At 34.7% G+C, this 17,095-nt stretch overlaps 1 protein-coding gene across 4 annotated transcripts in view; it reads left to right on the top strand.

The window, feature by feature from the left end:
* The window catches only part of RIMS2 (regulating synaptic membrane exocytosis 2), a 629,796-nt gene that overhangs the window by 388,129 nt on the left and 224,572 nt on the right, over window positions 1–17,095 (top strand). For all 4 annotated transcript variants that reach the window (XM_006897149.1, XM_006897150.1, XM_006897151.1 and 1 more), the window contains 2 exons: window positions 11,452–11,631; window positions 12,522–12,631. In XM_006897149.1, coding sequence (XP_006897211.1) covers window positions 11,452–11,631; window positions 12,522–12,631 — 290 coding nt within the window. The remainder of the gene's footprint in view (window positions 1–11,451; window positions 11,632–12,521; window positions 12,632–17,095) is intronic.

Genomic DNA, 17,095 nt, shown 5'->3' with positions numbered 1-17,095 from the left:
AAGAGAAAAGGAGAAATTACTCCTCCTAAGCAATTTTCATTCTTGAAAACTTAATTGAAGACAGTTATGAGTTGATTTCTACAGCAATAGAGAAAGAGCGAGATTTCTCAATATGGTTGATGATATAAGGAAATTGTGCAAAATGAGATAAAGATTCTTAAAACTGCTAAACACAACCATTCCTTTTGGGTGCAATCAAGTTGACTCTGATTCACATGAATAACACAATGACATTTTGGAGTGAGTTAAAAATTGTACAAAAGAAAACAAAAGAAGAATTTACAGAGATCAGAGAATAAGACTTTCATTCTACTTGCCAGTCAGTAATTTAAAAGATACTTGAATAAAAGTGATTGAATATTTGTAAAAAGAGCAAAGGCTGCATGAGGACAGCCATATCTGACATTTACCAACCTCACAAAAGGGAAATTGTCCCCATCAAAAACACTAACAACACAAAGCCAATGCCCATGAAGTCAGACATGTCCCCCACGCTCTCACACCTCTTTCTACTCATGCCAACACCAATATTACTGCTTTACTAGGTCCAAAATCTGATGGGATAGCTCACAGACCATACAGAACTATATGGGGAGGTCAAAAGACCTCAGATTAGTAGCAGTATGTAGTCAGGATAGCTTTTGTTAGGTGCTTGCAAGCACAACAGCTTTGAGTCTCATGGCTTTCGGCCAGCATTACAGTTCTCAGTCCTGCCAATTGTGGCTCTTCTCCACTTAGACAAAGGCTCTCAGTAGTCCCAAGGCCATCTCTGATCCTCTGCTTTAGCCACTGCTGCTGTCATACATCTAGCTGATGCGGCTGCTGCTAAGTCTAAGTGGCACAAGAATCTCTCGTCCCGAAGAATGCATTTCATTTTCTTCCTTCTTTGCTGGCAGTGAGACTTCGCCAAGTCTGCTGTTGGATCCATTCCAATTTAAGGATGAGACTAGTCGGTTCCTTTGTGGATTGGTGAGACTAGCCAATCTTCTTGTGGACAGGCTAACATACCCTATTCACTTATTCACACACAACCATATGGCAGAGTCAATGTCAGATGACTAGGTAAGCTGTTTTGGACAATGCATCTTTAACATCACAATATTGGAAGTTTATCAGAGGTTGTTAGGTGACAGAAATGGTCAGGGTAGGGGAAATGTGTAGAGTAGTATTGGATGCTGGCATGGAGGTTAAATAATTGAGTGATGACTTTATTCTGAGATAATCATATTGTGGCCAAAATTTGGACCCTGATTAGAGAAAATATTTTAACAAAACTGGTGGAGTTCTAGTTATGTAGTCCATAGCATATTATACAGCTAGCCAAAATGGCTCAGCTCCCTGAATCTAATCCACCAAAGTCTGCAGGAGATGGCCAGTCCCTTCCTCTGAAGATTAACAGCTCTGAAAACTTTATGTGGATCATTGTGCTTTGGAATGGACAGAAAGCTGAGGAGTTTGGTATGAAGATTTAGAAGAGTCATAGTACAGTGTGATACCTTTGCCCAGAATGTAAACTGTTTTTCTTATCTATACCCTTCCTGAAGTAGGAGCATGATAGTACTATTAGTAAATACAATTAGATACACATATCTTAAGCTATCATCCTTTTTATCTCAATAGCTCTGCATTGTTACCAGTTTCTCCTTCCTTCTTAGAAATGGTTTTTTTCTCCGACCAAATTTATTTGCTACTTGTATTTCTTTAGTATTAATAAATTTCTTAATACCCTTCTCCTTGAATTATTTCTTGTTTCTCTTTAATTTTTTTAATTACTGTTGACATTTTCTTAAAAATACCTCCTTTCTGCTAACCATCCCTTCAAACCACGCTGAGGATGGCGCATTTCATTTTCAACCAATGCAGATATTCCCCAGTCTGTATTTGTACGGATGCTTCACTTCATCAGCTTCATAAACCTTGTTTATCTATAGTTTGATTTCTATTCCTGAGTCTATATTTGTAAATATGCTTCTCCTCTCCTTTATCACCTTCTTAAACGTCATTTATGTATAGTTTGATTTCTGCTCCCAGCACTTTATTTAAATTAATTTCTCTGTTATTGTTATTTCTTTCATCTTTCGTTCATGCTTATGCTATTTGCCTCTTTGTTTCTTCCGTTACTGACCACTACTTTCTCAACCACTACGTCCTGGTTCTTATTCTACATTTGATTATTCTTCTATTCCCCCCCCCCCCCCCCCCCCCGTAGTCCTCAGGTACCTTTGAACTGTACCATTGAACTTTATCTTACAATGTCTTGTCTTATAACTTCAAAAAAAGCTTCTGCTTTCTAATAGAGTACCTAGTGCATAATAGGAATAAAATATATATCAAAAGAATTAATGAACTGATGGCTTTATGAAATATACTATACAGTTATTTGTCAAATTATATCTCTTCCTTGAATGTCAGATTTCTAATTATCCAAATGTACACTTTAAACAATATACAAATTTAAATCCAAACTTACATTCATGATTTTATCTTCACTGATTTTTTTCCAAAGATTTTTCTCTTTTATACATTCATTTCTAAATTTAATTCTGTTGTTTATTGAGCACTAATTAATTGGCTATTAGGGCATATCTTGTTGTTGTTGTTATGTGCCGTCAAGTCACCTTTGACTCATAGTGACCCTATGTACAACAGCTCGGAAGCCTGCCCTATCCTCAGCCAGTCTCACTGACTCTGATATACCTACTCCCATTGCCCTATTTACTGCATCAATCCATTTCATCCAGGATTTCCCTCTCCTGCTCTGTCCCTCCAACCTTTCTAACATGATGTCCTTCTCTAAGGACCAGTCCCTCCTAGACAAGTGCCCAAAATATGTGAGACAGAGCTTCAAAATCCTTGCCTCCTGTTTTAATTACTGTTGACATTTTCTTAAAAATACCTCCTTAAAAATACCTACCTGAAAACAGGTGAAAACCTGTTTTCACCCTCTCTAAGACAGACCTGCTTGTTTTCTTGGTGGTCCATGGTATGTTTTAGACTCTTCACACCACACTCTTAGCACCACAACTCACAGACATATATACTTCTTCTGTTATCCTCAGTCATCGTCCAGCTCTCTGATGTATAGCAAGCCATGGCAAAGACCATTGCCTGTATCAGTTTCCAGAATGACATCGTTGCTTCTCAGTACTCTGGAGAGGACTCAGACAGCAGATTTTCCCAATGCAATTTGTCTTTTGATTTCCTGACTGCTAGGGCTAAGAGTATTGATTGTGGATCCAGAAAAGCTATAATTATTAACAACCTCAAACTCTCCTCCATCTATCATGGTGCTGCCACTTGGCCCAGTGGTGAGAATCTTTATCTTCTTGATATTGAGCTTCAATCCATATAGGACCTTACAGTTCTTTGCCTTAGAACACTTAGGACACTTCAAGTCCTCCTTAGTTTCAGCAATCAAGGTTGAATCATCTGCATAACGTAGATTGTTGATGAGTCTTCCTCCAATCCTGACACCACGTTCCTCCTCATAAAGCCCAGCCTCATGAATAAATTGTTCTACATATAGATTGAAAAGATATGATGACAAGACATATCTCTGGCATACTCCTTTCCTAATTTTGAACCATGCATTGTTTCCCTGCACTGTCCTGATGATTGCTTTCCTGGACTCAGTATAAGTTTTTCATGAGAACAATCAATGTTGTAGGATTCCTATTCTCTTTAAGGTTAGCCACAGTTTGTTGTGATCAACATAGTCAAATTCCTTTGCATAGTCAATGAAACACAGGAAGACATTCCTCTGGAACTCTTTGCTTTCTGCCAAGATCCATCTGAAATTGGGATAATGTCACTAGTGCTACGACCTCTTCTAAACCCAGCTTGTATTTCTGGTAGTTCTCAGTTAATGTACTGTCCCAATCATTTTTGGATACTTTTCAGCAGGATTTTGCTTGTGTGTGACATTAGTGACACATGTCTTATTACTATGTAATTAATTAGCATTAACTAGCTCTGGGTGGCCTACTGATAAGGAGCTGTACTGCAATCCCAAAGGTGGTGGTGGTTGTTGTTTTTATGTGCCATCGAGTCGTTTGCGACTCATAGCGACCCTATGTACAACAGCCCTAAACCCAGCTCTATCCTGTGCCAGTCTCATTGCCTCTGACACACCCATCCCGATTACCCCAGTCACTGAATCAGTCCACCTCATAGAGGGTCTTCCCCTCCTGCACTGTCCCTCCACTCTGCCCAGCATGATGTCCCTCTCCAAAGACCTGTCTCTCCTTACAACATGTCCAAAGTATGTCAGATGAAGCCCCAGAATCCTTGCCTCTAAGGAGCAGCCTGGTTTAACCCTCTCTAGGATGAATCTATTTGTTTTCTTGGCAGTCCATGGTACATTCAGTACTCTTCTCCAGCACCACAGCTCAAAGGTGTCAATTCTCCTTCTATCCTCCCTAGTCATTGTCCAACTCTCTGACGCATAACAAGTGATTGCAAAAACCATGGCCTGTATCAGGCGCACCTTAGTCTCCAGAGAGACACCGGTGCTCTTGAGTACTTTAGAGAGGTCCCTAACTGCAGACTTTCCCATCGCAATATGTTTTTTTATTTCCTGGCTACTGGTGCCAAGAGTGTTGACTGTGGAGCCGAGCAAACTGAAGGTGTGAACAATCTCAATCTCTTCGCCATCCATCCTGATGCTACCGATTGGTCCAGTGGTGAGAATTTTTGTCTTCTTGACATTGAGCCTCAGTCCATATTGAAGGCTGCAGTCCTTGACCCTCTGCAGTAAGTGCATGAGGTCCTCCTCAGTTTCAGCGAGCGGGGTTATGTCATCTGCATAACGCAGATTGTTGATAGATCGTCCACCAATCCTAACGCCATGCTTCTCATAGAGCCCAGCTTCTCAGATAATTTGCTCTGCATACAGGTTGAAAAGGTATGGAGACAGGACACATCCCTGGCATACACCCTTTCCAATTTTGAACTATGCAGTGTTGCCCTGCTCTGTTCTGACTACTGCCTCTTGGTCCACGTATAGGTTTCACATTAGCACGATTAAATGTTCTGGGATTCCCATTCTTCTCAGAGTCAGCTACGGTTTGTTATGGTACACTGTTTGAATTCACCAGATCCTTTGCAGGATGGACGACCTCCTCCCATGAGATTCGCTTCCTCTAAAAACCCATTGCAGGGTCATTTACAAGTTGGTCAGTACCGCAAATAACAAAACAGCATTGTTCAATGAGCACTCTACTGGCCTAGTGGTAAGGAACTATGCTGCCAGAATGACAACACATGGTTCAAATCCACCAGGTTGTTCCACAGAAGAAAATTAGGCAGTCTCCTCCCTTGCAGTTTAATGATTCTGAAAATCCATCAGGGAGCACTGGTGACAAAAAGACAATGAAGGGTCAGCTATTAGTCTTTTCCAACCCCATGGTACATAACAACAGCAACAATAAAAGCATTGCAGTCTTCAATATGGATTGTGTCTCAATGTCAAGAAAGCAAAAAAATCTCAACACTAATAGATGGAGAAAAGGTTGAAGCTGTCCGTGACTTCATTTTACTTGGATCTACAATCAGTAGATTGGAACCACTGGTTAAGAGATCAGAAGATATATTGCACTGGGAAAATCTGCAGTCAGGGACCTCTCCAAATTACTGAGGAGCTATGATGTTTGAGGACTAAGGTGCGTCTGTTTCAGACGATGGTCTTTTCAATCATTTGCTTTGCATCTGAGAGCTGGACAGTGAATAAGTATAACAGAAAAAATATTGATACTTTTGAATTATTGTGCTGGAAGAGATAAAGTGCAATGAGAGTACTCTGGAGACAAGGAGAAACTTCATCTCACACACTCTGAGTATGTTACTAGTTGAGGTTGTTCCTTGGAGAAGGACATCATGCTTGCAAAAGTGGAGGGACAGGGAAACTTTATGACTTTGTCCATGTTTTGGTGAGTTTTCTCATCTCTAAAATGATAGAAATTGAACTCATAACTTTTAAAATTCTCTGTAACAGTTGTTTGTAAATTTATTTGATACCCTTGTTTACATATTTCTGGTTTTGTATAGGTTTTTTTTCATTCATACCCTCTTTTCTGCTTTTATTACAGTATTATTTTACAGCTACTATTATACAGCAGTGTCTTTTGCTACTCTGATTTCATACACTACTTTTAAATCAATCATCTTAATCCATTGCCTTATCTTTGTTAGAAACTTTTATTTCTTCTCATTTATAGCTAAGCCTTGTCTTACTCATTTTTTACTGAGTTGGAATCGACTCATGGCTGACCTTCTAGTGTTATTTTTTTTTTTTCAGTCTGGGAAGGGAGTTGTGTTGTGAACTCAAAGGCCGTACCTCTCTGGCCGTTTGGCTCCACCATCAGCTCCACAGGTGAAACATAGTCAGTCTCCTTCTGTGTCATTTTAGCCTCAGAAACCTACTGGAGGATCTGCTAGGACAGCAGTGAGTGAATGAGTCACACTCAATCGGAAGGAGACTGCCCATCATTCTCCCTAGGAAATGATTCTCTAGTTGGTTCTAACAATTAGAGGAGCACAGACTCTGAAATAACACTGCAACTCCCTACAGACTAAGCCACCAGAGCTCCCTGAACCTGTGTTTAAACCCCGTAATTTGGCATTTAAAATCCCTAAACAAACTCTGGTGGCTTAGTGTTAGGAGTTGCACTGTCACCAACCACTCCAGCTGCTCTGTGGTACAGAGATGGACAGTCTCCCCCCATGTGGTTGACTGCCTCTGAAAACCTGCTGGAGGGTCAGTTATGAGTTGCTTCAGAATCCTTGGTACACGACAACAAATTTACTCTAACTTATCTTTCATTTTTTTAAAGCTATCTTTCTTTTCTACTAAAATTTTTTTATATTTTCTCTTTATTTCTAACATTTATATTTGGTTCTTTTTATAATCTTCATCTATCTGCTGTTATTCTTCTATTCATTGATGTTTTCCATCTCTTTCAGTGGAGTCTTTAACGTAACTTTCAGATTTATTACAAATTCTCTGATACAATATCTGTATCATCTTTGAGTCTAGTTTTATTGATTGTTATGTTTCTTGAAAATTCAGTCTTCCCACTCCACACTTCCTCCTCCCACTTTCTTAGAATAACCCCCCTCCCCCCATTTCTTCTAAATTTTCATTGAGTATCAGACAGCATACATAGGGTAGTAGAGTCTGGACCAAATAGTACTGGAATAGCCTGAAATGTTCACTCCTCTTTTCTTTAGGCTTTGTGGAGGAGTGTGTTTTGGGTACATGAATAAATCAATCCAACAAGTGATTGAACTGGATTGAGAATTTATTTTTGCTAAGGGAGAGCTGGTGACTTAGTAAGGATTTACCTTGCCAACTGAAACCTAAGCAGTTTCGATCGGCAGCCTACTCTACCAAGAAAGATGGGCAGCTTCTTTCTGTGGAAGTTAGGGCCTCACTGGAGGGTCAGGTATGCATTGTTTACAACTCAGCAGTACATAGCAACAACAGCATGGTTACCGTAAGTACATAACTAGTTCCAAATCACTCCAGTGATGCTCTCTTCATATCCTCTTCCCTTAGCTCTCTTGCCGCTACTTCTGGCTATGTAATTTGAGCTAACATTGTGAAGTGCCAGCAGGAAGCCTTGCATATGAGGAATTCACACTTTATGCCACTATTTTCATACAATTAGCCAAATAAAAGAAAGTGTGGTGAATTACTTAAAGTGAAACTATAAATTAAAATTCTATCTAAATTATTTAAAGTAAAACTTTCTGGTGAAACACAGAATTCGGGCGTACTAGAGTGAAGATCATGGCCCATCACATATGCTCATGTAATATAATAATGATACATGATTTATTAATTAAGAAATACATCTTTGAAATATATATTATTTAAAGAAATTTTTTTAACTTCTCAGAAAGGATAATATAGGGAAATATCATCATGAAGTAACTTGAACTTATTAAAACTGGCAAAATTAAACTTTAAAGCAGTCACTGAAAATGGAAACAAGAATTTCATAGATAGAAAATGTTAATTATATCATCTATTGGGCTATTTATGATTTATAATTTAAAGATGTATTAACTTACTGCATGTTAATTGTTGGATATATAGTCTTGTTTGTGGCTTTGCTTTAATTATCTGTGAACTTGTCCAGTCCTCAATAAAACTATAGTCAATTAGCCAGTAAAATGCAGAACATATCCTTGATAGATCATCTTCTATGTTTGTATGTGTACATACTTAATCTATATTATTTGTTCTCTAATTTTGTTGGTCTGTAATTTTCTTGAGGAAATTAGGATATTGAATAGTTTATCCTTGTTATTTCCATTAAGTAGCATTTTTAAAATGTTTCTCTGGATAAGAGAATACATTCTCATTTTGACAATAAATTTGTGGGTAACAGTAATATCTCTTGACATTAATGGTGTCTTACTTTTTCATATTAATATATGTATTATAACAATTTTCACGTTTTAGATCGTTACTAACTTACTCTACATATTGTTCTTTTTGAATGGCCTCATTCGGAGATAAACAGAAGCTTTTCATATAACTCCACTTAAATATTCCACACAGAAACACTATCATAATTAATAGCTATTTTTTTAAAAGTTTATTTTTCACTAAGACTTTAAAAAATTATGCCTGGAGTCTTTACAATGCAACCATCTAATAAGCTGAATTTAATATTGTCAATTGGCTATGTATTTCATTGGAGAATAGTTCATTGATTCCAAATACTACTTTGAAGCATTTCATTAAATGAGTTAATTTTGTGGGATGTTGGTTTTATTTTACCATGCCTGGAGAGTTAGTCTACACTATTGATGTTGTGTCTCTCTGAAATGGCATGTTACTTTCTATTATGTTGTATAAATTACAAATTGATTTGTTAAATGACATTGAGTTAACTCTTACTCAATCCACGTGACATAATAAAAGTGTTCCTGTAGTGTTTTCTCGGCTGGTCATTTTTATAGAACTAGATTACCATGTCTTTAGTCCGTGGAGCATTGAGTTGGTTTGAACTACTCATTTGTTCTCTTTTGAGCACTTAACTTTTCCCATCACCGCATCTCTTTCTAGTGGTTAAAATAGGAATTAGAAGTCTGTAGAAACTGTGATGAGGTAAGTAGAGGTTAGTCTCTAGGGCAGTTCTTAGAGAACTTGCTATGAGACTCGATAAATTTAGGCATTGCTATTTTCAGATTTTTAGCAATTATTTAAGATTTGCAGACAGAGACCCAATTATGGAGAAGTAGATGATGATTAATATGATAGTAATTATAAATTATAAAATACAATATAAATTTTTCATGTCTCTTTACTGTGATATGACGTTCTGAAAAAAATTTCTATTTTCCACTATAATTTTTTTGGTTTCAGTTATTAATCTATTTTCATCTCCTATTATACAATGCCAATTTTCTGTTTATGTCTTATTTTTGTGAAATAAATAATATAAATAGATTTTAAAATATAGACGTCATATATTTTTTTCAATTAAGGAATTATTTTGTCTGATATTTTCCAAAAAATAACATTTTTGTTTTATAAATGATAAGCAATATTATATCAAATTATCATCTTGATTCCAACCAAAACCCCATATTTCATTTATTAAATAATTAATTTACTTAATTAAGAAATCAATTAATGATGAAATCAAACAGTATATTCTAGAATCTCATTTTTCACTTGGGTTAATTATTCAGAATAAATAAAATTTTGTGCAAATCAGTTAAATGTTAGCCTAATGCCATGTGTGGATAATAATACTTCCTTAGTTATTATTGTTATATATTATGTAATGAGATGCTTATTATTACTTACTGATAGTAAGATATCTTAAAATAACAGTATTCTTAAAAAATAGATTTTAAGGAACTCAAGTATGTTTATATATTGTTTTATTTTGGGCTGTTGTCATGAAGATATACCAAAACATGTACACAAAAACTGTGTAATTAACTCTTAAGCATATTTCTTACCAAAGGAAAATATTTTCCTAAAATAACTTTTCAGAAACAGTAATGGAATCATTAATTTTTATATACAAATTTGCCTTTGTTATTTTTTCCCTGTTAATTTTATATATATTTACATTTCATCTGTTTTAGACCTATTCTACTGTTCTCATACCGAAAGTACTAGAATCTTAAGTCAATGATTTTTCTATTATACAGACTTAAAACTTAAGAGTAATTTGGTTATTATACAACAAATTAAAAAATAAAGTCAACACAAGATACAATGCAGAATAAATTCATTGTTCATTCTTTTAGGTCATTGACCTCTACTTGTTCAGGAAATCATAATTTTTTATTCTCATTTTCTTAAATGTTTATATATGTCAGTCCCAAAAATAGAATGGAGAGAATTTTATGTAAAGTAGATACCTTTGATGCATTAGCCTTCAAAGAGACTAATGAGGACTTTGCTGTATAGAATATTCAATCTTTTCCCTTTCTGTGTTGTTCTATAATGTTGGGTCATTTCGACTCATTTGAATCCTATAGGACAGAGTAAAATTACCCCACAGTGTTTCCTAGGCTTTCCTCTTTATGGGAACAAGATGGAGTATTCTAGTTTGATTTGAAATATACTTTAGAGTATGCATTACTTTTGAGAGTTAGCATCAAAGTCAGTGTTTTAATAGCTCTCCAACAGGAGGTGGGATTATTAGAAAAGCGTTTTATTGATCATAAGCTATGTGTTGAGCATTATTCTACACTTCGGGGGTTTAAAAAGTCAATGTTAGGCTACCTAGAATTATTTCTTTCTTTCAGTAATGATCAAGTTTGGGTATTGGATTGCTGTGTGGTTATAGAGATTAAGTTGTTTAAGGACCCTTATTGTTTCAATCAATTAAGACCCATTATTCATTCTAATGTTTAATGCAGCTAGATAATAATAGAGATGCTGTGTGTCGACTGATAACCAATGTTCTGCACAGTGATTTTTATTGTGGATCTGGTTTAATAATATTTCAATCTTCAGAGATGCACTGTTTTGACCTAAGTTTTATGTTTCTGTTTTAATTTTGGGGTGTTACTTATCTTGCAATAATTATACTGAAGAGGTTTTTGTATACAGGTGGTACACCAAGCCTTAGGGCCTTAACAAGCACTTCCAGAAAATGGAAATGACTCTTTAAACTGATGCTTCACCTGTTTCACTTGTTACAATTAGAGAATTTCTTTTAGGAAACAGGTAGCTTTGTTCTGTCATTGACAGTACTGAACAATTCCTATTCTCTTCCTTGGGAATTGCTACTAAAGGCAGATTGGGGTTCCTTAAATATTCTTAAGAAGTTCAGAGAGAATTTGCAAAGAATGTGTTGCTTTTCATACACTATAATTTTGAACCGTTAACCTTTTTCAAAATCAATTTGATGCATCATAACCAAAGCACAGAAGGGCACTAAGATCAACTGAGCTGCTTTTTGACTAACGTTTCAGGGATTGTGAAGCAGCAGATAGACAGCCATATCACAGATCCAGATCAACAGAACAGCGGCCTCTCCTTGAGCGGACCACCACCCGCTCCAGATCCACTGAGCGTCCCGACTCAAACCTCATGAGGTCGATGCCTTCATTAATGACGGGAAGATCTGCCCCTCCTTCACCTGCCTTATCGAGGTGAAAGATAATCAATCAGACTAACTTCCCCTTTGCCCCACCAGCACACCATTTTATTTTCCCAGCAGCTACTGGTCTCTTCTATCATCCTTGGCTGATCACTAATATCAATCAGTACTAACCCTCTCAATGTAAGCACACTATTTATATTCCGTGGATATAATAGTGTGTGGCTGTCATCGTATTTTGTTTCTGAACCGTTCTGACTTGCATTTGTTTTGTGATTTCTCATTTCTCAGGAGTCCTGGGTAAATCCCCGCATAATATGCCTCATAACTGTCATGGTCTTCTATAGAATGAGAAATTGTGTGTGTCCATTACACATCACTTTTGGAATATCCATCATACTGATAATACCTGAAACTAGATTTTCAGTTTCTTCCTAGCAATGCTATTATTATGTCTTAACTCCTAACGTTAGCTGAATTTGGAAAAATTGAGTTTTCTTTCTAGTTACATTAGCGATTTTCCCAGTCAAAGGATATTTAATGTGAGCCTAACTAAAGATCTCTTTGGATCAAAGGAGGAAAGGTAGAAGCTGCTATCTAGTAGAAAAAGATGCAAAATGTTACCCTTTATTTCCTGAGCTGCAAAATTCTCTTACTTTCATATGGATTGGATATTAATTGACATTGATAATTCCATAGATTTTACTGTAAGATTTTGTGTGCATGTATGTGTGGATGTATGCCTATTGCACAAATATATAAATGTCTTCTGTTACTTAGCCAATCATTCAACTATCCTTATTTTGTCCTACTTTCTTAACCTTTTAATCAGCAGCTAAACCACTTTTAAAATTGCACATACACAACTATCATGTGAACCAAATATATTACACATACTTGCCACATTCTATTGAAATTGAATATTAATGGTGTATCTTGTAGGTCTCATCCTCATACTGGGTCTGTCCAGACAAGCCCATCTAGTACTCCACTAGCAGGACGAAGGGGCCGGCAGCTTCCACAGCTTCCACCAAAGGGAACGTTGGAGAGAAGTAAGTTGTATTTTGAATTCTGGCATATAGGAAATGTACACGGAGGCTAAGGTGAATCAAGATTTTGTGATTTTTTTTTTCTTTACTACCTTTGTGTTTTCTTCTTTTGTTGACTAAATATTTTACTTCAGTTTGTATTGATAATTTAAATGTCATATATTATGCAGTTAAAAATCTATGATATTTAGAGAAAAATAGAACTATTGTTTTTTTGGTTGCTGTTTAGCATTTTCCATGTTTGTGTAAATTAATTTAATAAATTTAAACTATGCATTTAAATGAGCAGTTGGATGTTTTGTTGCTACAGCTAAGTTTATGTAATTGTTGATAGTTACGTAAAGTTTATTAGTAACTAGCCAAATCAATTTTCACACACTGCAAAGGACTCTGGTTAGCGGATGCACAACAATGGTGATCCTTCTCAAACTGGAGTACCAGGAAAAGGTAATCATGAATATACCACCAAAAAAGCTGCATGTTGTACTGATATTTTTAATATACTTTCAAATTTTGGCATAAGTCGCACTTTTTGCATACTCACATGTGAACATACTCCCTCAAAATTTATAAACTTTGGGTAAAGGGCCTCTAAAAAGCATGGACTGAAATTGAATATAGTAATATTTCAGAATTTTTTTTAAATATAATCCCTTTACTTACTAACTGGATATGTTTTGTAATTAAAAAAAAGAAAGGAAAGGAAATATATGTTTAAGTTATCATTTAACTTTTTTTTAATAGACAAACACTCTGTGCCTTTGGAAATTTCTGTTGTTTTTAACCCCTGTGCTTTGGTTCCCTTTTTTGTTTTGTTTTTATTTTGTTTTTCTAGACAATGGAGTCAAGGAGATAGAATCTTATGAAGGTCTGTAACTAAAGGAGGGTTTGTTTTGTGCTGACAGCCTTTTTTGGGGGGCTATGTAAGCAAAAATAAACCCAACTGCAATTGATGTCCCTTTATTATATAGACTTTTTAAATACACAGTAAAATTATTTCACTTTCTTATTTTTGGGAAAGCATTCAACTTTGCAATATTTTTCGGAAGTTACACCAAGGAATTCAATTTGTTTGATTCAATCAAATGTAAATGTATAGGGTTTATGTAAAAATGACATATGCTCTTTTAAGAAAATTAATTTGCCTTTCAAAGAGTCGTCTACATTTTATTAAGACTTTACAGATGATGTCAATTGCAGTCTATTTTTGTCATTGAGGTTGTACACATAGTCTAGTATACGTATCATCTTATATTTCATTTTGTATTTATGATGATCTTAAATTCTATTTGACTTTCTAGAAAAAAGTTGCTTAATTAGATAGTGACTGTGGTTTGTATTTTTATATCTTTTTTTACGTTGTAGAAGTACTGCTTATAGTGTATTAAAGTTAAGTGTTTTACAGTTTTATTATCAAATACTATATTATACTTCAGAATAAAACACTGAATTGCGAGATTTGGAGTGTAATACATTTTGTAGGGCAAAATGATTCCTTGCTGCTTACAGAAATCTGAAAGGTCTTTTCCTGTCCTCAAGATAACTGCTTTTGTCACTGATTAATCTCTAGCACATAGTATAACGCCCACATATAGTAGGCTCTAAACAAATACGTGTTGAATGAATGCATGAAATAATTTAAAAATTGACAAAGATATATCAAGTAGCTTATAAAGTTCCATCAAAAATAATGATTTCATTCATAACAAGTTTGTTATAAATTAATAGCATTTGAGCAACAATCATTGTATTGCCTTATAACTTATGGAAAAACATTTCATTTTCATTTGTTGAGAAAATATAAGCTTCTCTTTGTCTCTCTTTCTACTTACTGTGTACCATTCTTTTGAATAATCTGATACTATTGTAACTTGTTGTCAATTATACTGCTCCTTAAAAAGGTTACAGCAACATTTCTGTAATCCTCAATTATTTGCATAACTTTGAGGATTTATAATTTTAAAAATGATAGTCCTGCAGTTTGTGTGGAACTTTCAGTTCCCTTAGATTTTAAAGGTATTACTTGAGCATCATTTGTTGGAATTATGAAGTTAGAAAGATAGTTAATATCATAATATCTCTTTTCTTTACTAACTTTTATAGCTTGAGTCTGTTAACATAAAAATGTTGTTGTTGTATACTGTCAAGTGAGAACTAACCCATAACAGACCCTCCAGCTGGTTTTCAGAGACAGTAAATTGTATGGGAGGAAATTGTCTATCCTTCTCCCGCAAAGCAGCTAGTGGGTTTGAACCATGTACCTTTGAGATTGCAATGCAGTTTCTTACCACTAAGTCACTAAACTTTCTTGAGATATGAACAGCTTCATTCTTAAGACCCGTAAATGTACCAGAAAATAAAACTGAGCTGATAGTGAAAGTAAGAGTGGTAAGAGTTTTAATGGTTTTCTCAAGAAACCTTCTATTTAGTGTTTGAGGGATTGCTTGGTTTGGGTGGGTGTTTGTTTGCTTGTTTTTTCTTTTATAATCAATTATAATCACTACTCTTTCAGTGTCCCCAATTGTAATTTTTCTGTTTCCACTATGAAACAAAAGGATCAAAATAATATTTTCTCTTTTACAGTATGAAATAAAAATATTTGTTTACTTTAAAAATACAGATGGGTTTTTCCTTACCATTGTGTTTTTAAAGGTTGATCTAAAGATTCAGGATATGCAAATATAAAATTTCTTACTTCTAGATGACCTTAAAGGTATAGTAACTCTAGACTGATTTTAATTGACTGAATTAAATTTTCTTTTTCATCTCTTAAAAGTTAATTGTCAAAAAAATGTTGTCACAAGTTATAATTTAATGGTATTATGTTATAATTAAAATGGTGAAATGTCTATTTTCCAGATTTTTTTCAGTTACTAATAATGAGGAAATCTTCATTTCACCTTACGATTTATTTGATCTGATTAATTGTATGTTAGTTTGTATAATCATTTCATAATCTTATATATGTTAGCCCTAATTCTGGTATATATTTAATCATCTTCTCTTTGTTTTAGAGACAAATAAAATAAGCAATATAACAAAAGTATAATATAATAAACTAGAAATTATTATTTTATTTTCCTAAATATACACTTTTGAATTGTGAAACTGAAACACAGTTTTATAATTCCATTTGTTTCTCTAGAAGTAAAGTAGTGTTAATACTGATTTTCTGAGAACATGCTAAGTTTATAGATCTTTTACAGTTTCTTCTATATCTCAAATATTTAAGAAGTTTCCATTTCTCTAATAAATCTAGTCATTAAAAAATTGATAGTAACAACAAACAATAAAGTAACAGTATAAGGGTTTTTTTCCCCCTATAATACACATCAGAGGCTAATTTAGAGATTATTAATCTGTTAGTCCCTGAATCATTATGACCAACTGGGACGATTTTTTTTTAATTTGAGTTAATGATAACAAGTATACAAAAAAGGCCCTTATTTTCTTTACTCTCATTGTTGCAAACACAGAAGTTAATGAAGAAACTGGGCTTTTGGAAGAGCAGGGAGTAGAAAAACAGGGTGAAGAAATCAAAACAGGTCTGTGCGTGTATAAGTAAATGAATATTTTAAAAGTATTCATTTTCAGTTTCTAACAAGCTTTTACTCTTCAAGTTTATAAATATGCAACAGTTTCCTCCCCCTGCCCAGTAGTGATAGTAAAATAAAGTGTCTACTGGTGGCTTACTGGCTAGGGAGTTGCACTGCCAACTCATGTAGTTCAAATCCACCAAATGCTCTGTGGGAGAAAGTTAGGCAGTCTCTTCATGCATAATTTACAGCTTTGAAAAACCACTAGAAGGTTCACTATGGGTCGGTTCTGCTCAATGGCATAATGCAAGAAGAATAATTTTTTTTAAGGAAGAAGTAATATCTAAGCATCTTGTCAGAATATTTAACTTACTCAACTGATTAAACTTTCTCCTTAATATGTAAATAAAAGTATTGATAATGCCCTGTCAAGAAATTGCAATAATTTACATTAGCATTGAAAGTTTATTGAATACTTATAAATAAACTACAATTTACCATGTGTTATAGCAAAAGATTTGTTGAAGCCAGTCCCATACCTAAAGAACTTTAATTCTAAAAGAGGCAAATTATAAGTAAACATAGAGCAGAATACAAATTCTATTAACATTTTAGATAGTACAAGGATTTTACTTAATAAATATTTTCTTAAAGTGTGAGCACTTTGTTATGAGTTCATTTTCCTCCTCTACGTTCATTATTGCTCTTTAATTTTAGACAATCATAATTTCCCTCCAAAGAAGCATCCTCCTAAATTCTATGGAGAGTCTTGATTTCTTTATTTTTGGTGTTTTAAAAATTCCATGATGTTTACATAGCATAATATTTATATTTATACACACACACACACACAATGCTTGAGTTGTATTTTCACAGATGTGTATTCTTGATGGTGTTTTTACTTAACACTGAAGATAGATGCAGTTGGCAA

This window comes from Elephantulus edwardii, unplaced genomic scaffold (assembly GCF_000299155.1).
Source record: "Elephantulus edwardii isolate Elephantulus edwardi_28Jun2011 unplaced genomic scaffold, EleEdw1.0 scaffold00202, whole genome shotgun sequence".
Taxonomy (NCBI): Eukaryota; Metazoa; Chordata; class Mammalia; order Macroscelidea; family Macroscelididae; genus Elephantulus; species Elephantulus edwardii.
This window is presented reverse-complemented; position numbering and strand designations above follow the sequence as displayed.